Source organism: Bactrocera dorsalis, chromosome 6, assembly GCF_023373825.1.
Source record: "Bactrocera dorsalis isolate Fly_Bdor chromosome 6, ASM2337382v1, whole genome shotgun sequence".
Taxonomy (NCBI): Eukaryota; Metazoa; Arthropoda; class Insecta; order Diptera; family Tephritidae; genus Bactrocera; species Bactrocera dorsalis.
The window spans coordinates 42333022-42345641 of record NC_064308.1 but is presented as its reverse complement, the minus strand read 5'-3'; the positions used below and the strand labels follow the sequence as shown (position 1 = coordinate 42345641).

The window sequence follows — 12620 nt, the reverse complement described above, 5'->3', positions numbered from 1 at the left end:
TAATACAAACATACATATATACATTGATACATATTTAAATATTTGCATATACATTTACATATACAAATATCTATATAGAAGCCGTAAGCATAAGTGCAGACGGCAAAAATACCTGCGCTTTATTGGCATATCTTCTCTTACGGTGAAAATATTGCGGAAAGCCAACAAAAATTACGCGGGTTAATATAAAATTCACCACACTACATAAATATCGCTTCTAAGTCCACTTTGGCATCCATCTCGCAATACCCCTTGTTCTTTGCATATAAAAGCATAATACTAACATACATATATACATATGCATGTACAAAGTGCAGTGATCTCTAAACGAGCTCTCACTAGCGCATAAGATAATTACAAAAGATCCGCTTATAGGTATACCCTATAAGAATTACGGACACAAAATATATATATAAAAAAAAGAATGATAATAAATAAATATTATATATATACATATATACATAAAAAATATATATATATTATAAAATATATCTTCTTCTTTACTGGCGTAGACACCGCTTACGCGATTATAGCCGAGTCAACAACAGCGCGCCAGTCGTTTCTTCTCTTCGCTACGTGGCGCCAATTGGATATTCCAAGCGAGGCCAGGTCCTTCTCCACTTGGTCCTTCCAACGGAGTGGAGGTCTTCCTCTTCCTCTGCTTCCCGCGGCGGGTACTGCGTCGAATACTTTCAGAGCTGGAGTGTTTTCATCCATCCGGACAACATGACCTAGCCAGCGTAGCCGCTGTCTTTTAATTCGCTGAACTATGTCAATGTCGTCGTATATCTCGTACAGCTCATCGTTCCATCGAATGCGATATTCGCCGTGGCCAACGCGCAAAGGACCATAAATCTTTCGCAGAACTTTTCTCTCGAAAACTCGCAACGTCGACTCATCGGTTGTTGTCATCGTCCAATCCTCTGCACCATATAGCAGGACGGGAATTATGAGCGTCTTATAGAGTTTGGTTTTTGTTCGTCGAGAGAGGACTTTACTTTTCAATTGCCTACTCAGTCCGAAGTAGCACCTGTTGGCAAGAGTAATCCTGCGTTGGATTTCAAGGCTGACATTGTTGGTGGTGTTAACGCTGGTTCCTAAATAGACGAAATTATCTACAACTTCAAAGTTATGACTGTCAACAGTGACGTGGGGGCCAAGTCGCGAGTGCGACGACTGTTTGTTTGATGACAGGAGATATTTCGTCTTGCCCTCGTTCACTGCCAGACCCATTTGCGTTGCTTCCTTGTTCAGTCTGGAGAAAGCAGAACTAACGGCGCGGGTGTTAAGACCGATGATATCAATATCATCGGCATACGCCAGCAGCTGTACACTCTTATAAAAGATTGTACCTGCTTGATTCAGTTCAGTTCTCGAATAATTTTCTCCAGCAGCAGATTGAAGAAGTCGCACGATAGGGAGTCGCCTTGTCTGAAACCTCGTTTGGTATCGAACGGCTCGGAGAGGTCCTTCCCGATTCTGACGGAGCTTTTGGTGTTGCTCAACGTCAGCTTACATAGCCGTATTAGTTTTGCGGGGATACCAAATACAGACATCGCGGCATAAAGGCAGCTCCTTTTCGTGCTGTCGAAAGCAGCTTTGAAATCGACGAATAGGTGGTGAGTGTCGATTCTCCTTTCACGGGTCTTTTCCAAGATTTGGCGCATGGTGAATATCTGGTCGGTTGTTGATTTACCAGGTCTGAAGCCACACTGATAAGGTCCAATCAGTTTGTTGACGGTGGGCTTTAATCTTTCACACAATACGCTCGATAGAACCTTATATGCAATGTTGAGGAGGCTAATCCCACGGTAGTTGGCGCAGATTGTGGGGTCTCCTTTTTTATGGATTGGGCAGAGCACACTTAGATTCCAATCGTTGGGCATGCTTTCGTCCGACCATATTTTACAAAGAAGCTGATGCATGCTCCTTATCAGCTCTTCGCCGCCGTATTTGAATAGCTCGGCCGGCAATCCGTCGGCCCCTGCCGCCTTGTTGTTCTTCAGGCGGGCAATTGCTATTCGAACTTCTTCATGGCCGGGTAATGGAACGTCTGCTCCATCGTCATCGATTGGGGTATCGGGTTCGCCTTCTCCTGGTGTTATGCGTTCACTGCCATTCAGCAGGCTGGAGAAGTGTTCCCTCCATAATCTAAGTATGCTCTGGGCATCGGTAACTAGATCACCTTTGGGGGTTCTACAAGAGTATGCTCCGGTCTTGAAACCTTCTGTAAGCCGCCGCATTTTTTCATAGAATTTTCGAGCATTACCCCTGTCGGCCAGCTTATCAAGCTGTTTGTACTCACGCATTTCGGCCTCTTTCTTCTTCTGTCTGCAAATGCGTCTCGCTTCCCTCTTCAACTCTCGGTATCTATCCCATCCCGCACGTGTTGTGGTCGATCGTAACGTTGCGAGGTAGGCAGCCTGTTTTCTCTCCGCTGCGACACGGCACTCCTCGTCGTACCAGCTGTTCTTTTGCACTTTCCGAAAACCAATGGTTTCGATTGCAGCTGTACGTAAGGAGTTTGAAATGCCGTCCCACAGTTCCCTTATACCGAGTTGTTGACGAGTGCTCTCAGAGAGCAGGAGTGCAAGCCGAGTATAAAATCTTTCGGCTGTCTGTTGTGATTGCAGCTTATCGACGTCGAACCTTCCTTGTGTTTGTTGGCGTGCGTTTTTTGCTGCACAGAGGCGGGTGCGAATTTTGGCTGCAACAATATAGTGGTCCGAGTCGATGTTAGGACCTCGGAGCGCACGCACATCTAAAACACTGGAGACGTGTCTTCCGTCTATCACAACATGATCGATCTGGTTGGTGGTTTTTCGATCCGGAGACAGCCAGGTAGCTTGATGAATCTTCTTATGCTGGAATCTAGTACTACAGATAACCATATTTCGGGCCCCGGCGAAGTCGATCAGCCTCAACCCATTTGGGGATGTTTCCTCGTGGAGGCTGAATTTACCGACCGTAGTGCCAAAGATACCTTCTTTGCCCACCCTGGCGTTGAAGTCGCCTAGCACGATTTTAACATCGTGGCGGGGGCATCTCTCATAAGTGCGCTCCAAGCACTCATAAAAAGCATCTTTGGTCACATCGTCCTTCTCTTCCGTCGGGGCGTGGGCGCAAATCAGCGATATGTTGAAGAACCTCGCTTTGATGCGGATTGTGGCTAGACGTTCATTCTCCGGAGTGAATGATAGTACTCGGCGACGGAGTCTCTCTCCCACCACGAATCCAACACCAAACTTGCGCTCCTTTATATGGCCACTGTAGTAAATGTCACAAGGACCTACTCGTCTCTGTCCTTGTCCCGTCCATCGCATTTCTTGGACGGCGGTGATGTCAGCCTTTATCTTTACGAGGACATCTACCAGCTGGGCAGCGGCACCTTCCCAATTAAGGGACCGGACATTCCAGGTGCATGCCCTCAAGTCATAGTCCTTATTTCGTTTGCCGTGGTCGTCATCAAAAGGGGGGTCTCTCGTCCGAGGCTGTTTTTTTTTTCTTTTCATTGGGGGGTGTTTTTTACGTGGCGGGTCCCAAACCCAGCGCACAACCCTAGGCAGGGGATTTTTCGCCTTCTCACTTTAGCTCGTCTTCAAACGGATGTTCTTAGGCTACCCAGAGGATACTTGGTCAAAGACCGGAAGTCGTGAGCTGCTTGAGTCATATGTAAAAGAATCGTTTCTGGCCACTCCCAAGTGAATGGCGATCAGAGAACTTTCCTCACTTGCGTGAACTTCTACACATGACTCCATCCTCCATATAAAATATATATATATACATATTCATATATGGATATAGAAAAAACATTTTCTGCGGTTATTAATAACTAATTGCAACCAAAATAAATCTAATTGAAGTAAATACAGTACACGCGTAATTTACGTATTTCGTTGAAAAACTCTTATTAACCTACAATAGTTTCGGTTTTCGGCTTCACGTACAATTGAACGCGTTATTGTTATACTAATTTCGTTCAGAACTCTTATTTACACAAAAGAGTTCGCGCCCACACACATAAGTACATATATGTACATACGAAAGTATTTGGAAAGTTCGGTTATCAAAAAGCCAGTGGTTTTATTGATTCTCTTTGTAACTCTTGTATACAAAAGAGTTTTCTATTCTCTATATTATTATACAAAGCTATTTCTGTACATCTAGCAGTCTAGTTTACACCTAGACATTTTAAGTTATTTCAAAACATTTTCTAAATGAGCTCAGATTTAAAAGAATCTAAAGCAATACAGTCACTAAAAGTTCCAAAATGATTTCTGAAGAAAAGAGCCCATGTACACCTGCTGAAGCTACACGCTCAAAGCAAGGTGCTACAAAGCAAAAAAAATTAAAGATATTTCATATACTAAATTTATTGCTGAGAGTGACAGTCTAATTCGATACTGCACTCGATTTTCATCTTCACCGATTCAAGACAATTCTGAATCGGTATTAGAAATAAAAAAAAAATAAAATCTAAGCAATTTCTGGATACGTCTCCAAGCTGCGTATGACGCAATTCTAGAATCTGACGAATCAGATCTACCAGAAAATTTTAAATCTTCGGCTTGTTCCAAATACGAAAACTGCTTAGACCAGTACGAGGACACGAGAGCTATGATCATCGATCAATTGAGATTAATTAAAGCAATTGCACCATCATGGAGGTTATGAACAATGGCTGTCCTTGCGGGACATGTTTACGGCCGAGTACATAAACCATCCTGAATTATCACAAGCGCAAAAATTGTATCACCTCCGATACAAAACAAAAGGTAAAGCAGACGTAATAGTCAAACAGTTCGCTCTTAATGACGAAAATTTCAATTATGCTGGGAAGCTCTAAAAGATCGTCACGAGATCGAAAGAATATTAGTCGACAAACAAGTCACAATACTAATGAATTTACCAAAAATTCAGAAAGAAACAAGTGAAGAATTTATAAAACTTCAATCCACTGTTTCAAATTGCTTTTCGGTTCTAGCGACACAGAATATTCCCACAGACAATTGGGACCCCATTCTGGTAAATATATGCACATCCGCATTACCAGAAAAATCGTTACTTTTGTGGGAGCAATCGCTCTCATCACGAAGAAAGTGCCCAACGTGGCAACAAATGAACGATTTCTTAACTACCCAATACGAAACACGAACACGTTCAACACGACCTAAATCGAAGCTTCATTCGACCCCAAGCGAGTAACAACAATAACTTAAATCGTAGTTTTTTCAAAACACAAACTTTCACATCCGAACAAAACAAACATATGTCATGCGAACTGTGTAAAGGAGGGCGCAGGCTGAAATCTTGCGAGGAATTTAAAAAACTAAATATTAGCGAAAGAAACAGTTTCGTAAGAACGAAAAAACTTTGTACGAACTGTTTGTCACATGCGCATGCGCTCAAAGATTGCGAAAGCAAATTTAATTGCGTCTATTGCCATAAACGACATAACTCAATGCTTCACATTACAAATTTTTTCAGATTCGCTCAAAATAAAGCTAATGTTAAATGAGCTGCGGGATTAGTTGCAACAGCAAATCCCGACTTACAAAATTCAGAAAATTGCCAAGAAGCACCATGCAGCTCAAATGCTTTAAAAACTCAGACGCTACACAACGAAAATCAAAGCAGTGTATTATTACCCACAGCAGTGGTCTCCATCGAGCACCGAGGAGAACTGTTTAAACTTAGGGCCTTAATAGACCAAGGATCTCAACGATCATTTATAGCGTCTGGGGCACAAAGTAGGCTACAACTGCCAACAAAACTAGCTAATTTTGAAATTACGGGAATGGGCGGAAGAGTAGTACAAAACTCTAACAAAATCTGCCGCATTACCCTTATTTCCCCCCAAGCGGATAAGCGCATTCAAGCAGAAGCTATTGTCTTACCGCAACTAACAAACATCTTTCCATGCTATCATATAAATAGCAAGCATTGGCAAAAGGTTACACACCTAAAGCTAGCAGATCCTAACGGCAACACCCCCGCTCAAATAGATCTTCTATTAGGCAGCGACCTTATACCTCAAATTATTCTCGAAGGTGTCGAGAAAATTACAAAAACACTTCTGGCGCAAAATACCATTTTCGGATGGGTCCTAAGCGGGCTAGTTGCGGAACCAGTCACAACAATGACAACTCAAGTTGAGGAAATCTCAAACGAGTACCTCAATACACAACTGAAGAAACTCCCCCCCACAACAATCACAACTCCAGAAGATTGATATTGTGAGGCTTTTTACAAGTCCACAACTACTAGATTAGATAATGGCCGGTACGTCGTACGACTACCACTAAAGCCAGAGTTTCCCCACACACTCGCCTTAGGTCATTCTCGCACTTCTGCTATCCAACAGTTTCTAAGTATGGAAAAAAACCTACTTAAAAAGGCGAGTTAAAACCAGAATACGATTGGGTTTTAGAAGAATACCTTCATTTAGACCACATGGAGGAAGTCAGCCCTGGCGAAAAAATTATAAAAGGTAAATACAATTCTTTTTACCTGCCACATCATTCAGTAATAAAGCCAGACAAAAAAAACACAAAGGTAAGAGTTGTCTTTAATGAATCAAAATCATCAAGTTTGCGGAATTCCCTAAATGACATTTTATTTACGGAACCCACGCTTCAGCCAGATTTCATGCTTCTCATACTAAACTGGCGTATATACAAATACGTTTTCAAAGGGGATGTTGAGAAAATGTATCGACAAATAGTCGTACATAAAGATGATCAAGATTTTCAGCGAATTATTTTCCGAAAATCTCCCAATACTCCACTACGCGACTTTAAATTAAAAACAGTTACCTTTGGCGTAAACTGTGCCCCATACCTCGCCATTCGTACACTCCACGAACTGGCAGAAGACACAAAGTCAGAATTTCCTCTGGCAACACAAGTGTTGAAAACACAAACGTATGTAGACGACATTCTGTCTGAAAGCCAATCTTCCACAGGCATACGAGCCACTAGAACAAGTGACACAAGCGCTCAATACAGCAGGGTTTCCGTTGAAAAAGATAACGGCGAACCACCCTAATATTTTAAAGGGCATACTTAAAGAAAATCCATTACACCCTAATTTCCTTAAATTCGAAAAGGAAAGCACAACAAAAACTTTGGGGATACAATGGAATGTAATATCTGACCAGTTTTCATACACTAATGGGTCAATATCCGTACTATCAGCTATTACAAAGAGGCAAATTTTATCCTCGGTGGCAAAACTTTTCGACCCCACAGGATAGCTTTCGCCAATTATGATACAAGATGGTACCGACTGGGACGAGCAAGTAAAATCACTTCGTTTAGAAAAGTGGTCCCAGTTCGCGAGCAATCTAAACGATATCACAAAAATACAAATCCCACGATGGGTAAATTATGCCCCAGAGCACAAAGTCGAACAACACGGAACTACAACTTCCTTTTGTTCAAACCGCCGCCATTTTGTCAAATTAAACAAAAAACTTGAGGTTTTGCTACTTCCGACCTTCACTCACCTCCTGAGCCTAGCCAACCACCAGCATGGATTCCGAAGCGTGCACAACATCACATCAGAGCATCGCATCAGAGTTTCCATAACTTCGTACGCCGATATTGACGTCGCAGTGAAATCGATGGCATGTGTTCAAAAGTAAACAGCTATCTCCGACCTTTCTCGTTTCTTCTCTGCACGGAACCTAATACTTTCCCCTACTAAATCCACAGCGACCATTACGAACTGGACAAAGGAGTATTGGCTTGAGGTTAATATCGCAGTCGATGGCGTCAAGATTCCGACTGTCAATAATTCTAAGATTTTAGGTGTAACATTTGATAGTCTATGCTCCTTCACTCTTCATACGATCGCGATTATCGCCAAAAACGACAAAAAAACGTTGGCAATTTACAAGGCAATCGGCCGGCCGATCCTCAATTACGCAGCACCAATATGATTCCCTGGATGCAGTGGTGCGCAGATGAAGAAACTTCAGACCTGCCAGATCACTGCACTTCGGGCCACGATAGGATGCCTCTTGATGTCTCCCATCGAACAACTACATAGTGAGACTCTTCTGGTCCCAGTTAAGAAGCATAATAAACTCAGAAATCACCCCTGCAGTCACCTGCTAGTAGCAGAATCGCCTCCTAGGAACATAAAGAGGTCTTTTCTCAATTACGTCGACGACATTGAACAGTATGCCGACCGGACTTCGAACGCAACTAACTTCCGACAGGTACTGACCGCCATTCACAGTGGAGCTATCAACACCTTCACCGACTCCCTTCCAGTGAATGGCGTTCTCGGAGTGAAGCCACCACCCATTGCAGACGAAGAGTTCTAACTGCCGCGAGAAACGAGAGTGACCCTAGCGCAGCTCCGTTCTGGATACTACGGCAGGTTAAACTCCTATTTGTTCAGAATAGACCCCGACATATCCATAATAGAAATATTTCGAAAAGAGTAAACAGGTGTAAAAATTAGCAAAACGTTAACTTCGGTTATACCGAAGCTATAAGACTTCACAAATAAAAAAAGTTTTCCATACAAGAACTTGTTTAGTTTTAATGGCAGTTGTATGCCATAATGGTCGGATATCAGCGGACCCGAAAACTTTTTGGGGAGGACGTGTTCAAATTTCCGATCGATATATCAGACATGACTAAACCGACTTGCTCGTTACGCCAATCATGTGTATGTATATATTTTAAAGGGTTTCTGACGTTTCGTTCTGGGTGTCACAAACATCGTGGCAAACTTAATATCAGGTTATAATTTGGTAATAGAATATGATTTTGTTCAGCGCTTACTGAAGCGTTCGTTTCCGGATAACGAGCAACAAAAGTTTTCTCGTGTTGGTCTAAGAAAAAATACTATGTTAGTTGAATTGTTTAATATTAGTGAAACAGTGGAAATAATTATGGTCCAAGAAATTAAACGATGATATCAATTAAAGTTGGATCGAAAACATTGCTTATTAAAAGTAACCGTATGTAGAACACATCCGATAACTTACAATATATATTATTACTTCTCTAAAAATATTTGCATGCATCCCATAAAATTGACATACCTTGACGTCCTACTATTTCGGCAACGTGTTCGGAGCTGGGCACTGGCACACATTCTGTCATATTTTGGGATCTCTTAGAACGATCGTCTATTGTAGGTGGTAATAGTAGCGTTGGCATCGAAATATTATTAAATGATGTACTACTATTTCTACTTGTTAAACCATTTATATTAATTTGACTAAAACCATTGGCGGCAACAGCAGAAACAGTAGGCTGAATACTTTTATTTGTAACAATATCAACTTTTTGATTCAGCTGTTCATGTTGCGAGTTTGCAATTATTTGTTGGTGTGCTAGTTCGTGTTGATTAATTGCATTATTGGATTTTTTACGGTTGTTAAAAGAACTTAACGATGGTCGTTCTGTGGCCAATTCATTTACACTACCGACTGATAATTCCCAAGCTAGTTGTAATGTTCGCTGATCTTCATCTGCATCATGTTGTTGTGACCGCTCTACTGAAACTAGGCTATTGAAGGGTAGCTGAGAAGATGCTCTAGAAGGCGCAGATAGTATATTAATATTTGTAGATACGGGCGCGGGCATCATAGTTGTTGTTGAAGATACAGATGTGGCTTTTATGGACAACAGGTTTGAGGAGCAAACATTTGCAGTTGGCGAAAGCAGTTTAAGATTTGCTTGTGTTGCTGCCATATCTAAATATGCGTACTTATAGCTCACAGAAGTTGCGATTTATGTGCCTGTGTAAATTTTCGTACGAACTTTACCTGATGATTGAAAAGATGATAATATGAATAGTATAAAAACTATTGATATATCAACCATAAATCACAATTAGATAAAAATGTGATGTCGCAGTATATATTTATTGTTGCTGGGAATGTGTTGTGTAATGCAACTTGACTATACGAGTCTCAAAATTGCTTTATAATTTTAATCGATTGTATTTTAACCTAAAACAAGGAGTATTAAACAGTAAAAAATAAGAATTAAAAGCAAATTGTTACTAACACTAAAATACTAAGGCAACAAGGTGTAAGAGAATAGATTAATACGTTTTCACTTACCACTTTGGAAGTCGTGAAATCAAAACTAATTTAACTATCTTAATAACATGCATTTAGATACCTTACGGTCAGCTTATGGGATTTACCTTCATGCTGAATTGACAAATACACCAACTTATAGCCTTTTCGCATAGCCTAATTAATTTAGTACATTAAGACAATAATTGGGAAACCAGTACAACTGGCTCTTCGATTAACGAAAGGCTCGATTAACGATCAGCTGTTATACTTCTTTGTCCCTTCGGAAGTTCCGCCCACACATCAGTTCAACGCTTCGCACCTAAACACTATCTCAAAACTCAATTTACGGTAGAAACGGTTTCTTCTAAAGTTATGAAGCGATTTTGTTTAACTGTACACACATCTTTAAAATAACCTTATCTGTGATCAAATTGAAAGGTGAATTTTGTCCATTTCATATCTTTCAAAGTAATCCCCTCCCGCTACAATACACTTATGCAAACGAATTTTCCAGTTATCATAGCACTTGACCTTCTTCGATTCAGCTTTTATATCCTCAAAACGCTGTCCTCAGAATGGTCATGTGGATTTTCTGAGTTGCCAGAAGTTACACGAAGGTAAATCAGACAAATGCGGTGGTTGCGGCACGATGTTAGTTAAAAATGTGACGAAATGATCACGAATAGCCAATGCAGTATGAGATGGTGCATTATTGCACTTCTTTGTTCAATAAATTCAGATATAGTAAAAATTGAATAATTCAATTTTAAAACCTCACAAAACGACGAGTATCACAAATACTAATGAATATTTTGAAGTCAAATTTAGCATAGATAGTGACATCACGCGGCCGAAATGCGTGAGTACGAAGAGCTTGATAAGCTGGCCGACAGGGGTAATGCTCGAAAATTCTACGAAAAGATGCGGCGGCTTACAGAAGGTTTCAAGACCGGAGCATACTCTTGTAGAACCCCCCAAGGTGATCTAGCCACCGATGCCCAGAGCATACTTAAATTATGGAGGGAACTCTTCTCCAGGAAGTGAACGCACAACACCAGGAGAAGACGAACCCGATACACCAATCGATGACGATGGAGCAGACGTTCCATTGTCCGACCATGAAGAAGTTCGAATAGCAATTGCCCGCCTGAAAAACAACAAAGCGGCAGGGGCCGATGGATTGCCGGCCGAGCTATTCAAACACGGCGGCGAAGAGCTGATAAGGTGCATGCATCAGCTTCTTTGCAAAATATGGTCGGACGAAAGTATGCCCAACGCTTGGAATTTAAGTGTGCTATGCCCAATCCATAAAAAAGGAGACCCCACAATCTGCGCCAACTACCGCGGGATAAGCCTCCTCAACATCGCATAAGGTTCTATCCAGCGTGTTGTGTGAAAGATTAAAGCCCACCGTCAACAAACTGATTGGACCTTATCAGTGTGGCTTTAGACCTGATAAATCAACAACCGACCAGATATTCACAATGCGCAAAATCTTGGAAAAGACCCGTGAAAGGAGAATCGACACACACCACCTCTTCGTCGATTTCAAAGCTGCTTTCGACAGCACGAAAAGGAGCTGCCTTTATGCCACGATGTCTGAATTTGGTATCCCCGCAAAACTAATACGGCTGTGTAAACTGACGTTGAGCAGCACCAAAAGCTCCGTCAGGATCGGGAAGGACCTCTCCGAGCCGTTCGATACCAAACGAGGTTTCAGACAAGGCGACTCCCTATCGTGCGATTTTTTCAATCTGCTGCTGGGGAAAATTATTCGAGCTGCAGAACTTAATCGAGCAGGTACAATCTCTTATAAGAGTGTACAGCGAATCTGACAACCCTCGTGAACGAGGGGGGCATCGACATCAGCCTAATACAGGAGCCCTGGGTCAATGAAGACTCCATAAAAGGACTAAACAGCAGCAATTATAACCTGTTTTACACGCGGAACAGAGGTAAACCTAGGGCATGCATTCTTATCAATAAAAGTATAAATGCATTTCTTTGTCCTAATTACAGCACAGCAGATATCACAGTGGTGAAGGTGGAACAGAAGGAAAAGCCCTTCTTCTTGGTCTCGGCCTACTTGGCCCATGACGAAGATATACCACCGGCCCCGCTCACCAAGCTAGTAGAGGAGAACAAGAAGGATGATGTCCTAATAGGGTGTGATGCAAATGCAAGGCACACCGTATGGGGTAGCTCCAGTATAAACACCAGAGGTGAGTCACTCTTGCAGTATATTTTGAATAGTAAGCTAAGTATTTGCAACAAGGGAGATAAGCCAACCTTTATTTTCCCAAGCTCGGATAGGTTCCCGGGGTGGGAGGAAGTTCTAGACCTCACGCTATCAACAGACACAGACAGTCTCGTTGTGGATAACTGGAGGGTGTCCGATGAGCCTTCCATGTCGGATCACTCCTGGATACTCTTCAGCATCCGCGAGAGGTACAGTCCGCCTCTCACATACCGGAACCCTAGAAGAACGGAATGGGGAAAATTTACCAGTATAGCAACTAAATGCCTCGAAAAGGGAGGCAATAAGAGTATCAGAAATACAGAGGAACTA

General features: G+C 41.9%; 1 protein-coding gene across 5 annotated transcripts in view; it reads right to left on the bottom strand.

The window, feature by feature from the left end:
* Positions 1-12620, bottom strand: part of LOC105222666 (RNA-binding protein MEX3B) — a 154779-nt gene that overhangs the window by 111531 nt on the left and 30628 nt on the right. For 3 of the 5 annotated variants that reach the window (XM_049460928.1, XM_049460929.1, XM_049460926.1), the window contains one exon: positions 9062-9976. The exons of 1 other annotated variant lie outside the window; for it this stretch is intronic. In XM_049460928.1, coding sequence (XP_049316885.1) covers positions 9062-9716 — 655 coding nt within the window. In that variant the 5' untranslated portion in view covers positions 9717-9976. The remainder of the gene's footprint in view (positions 1-9061; positions 9977-12620) is intronic. One more of the 5 variants, XM_049460927.1, reaches the window with a different exon arrangement.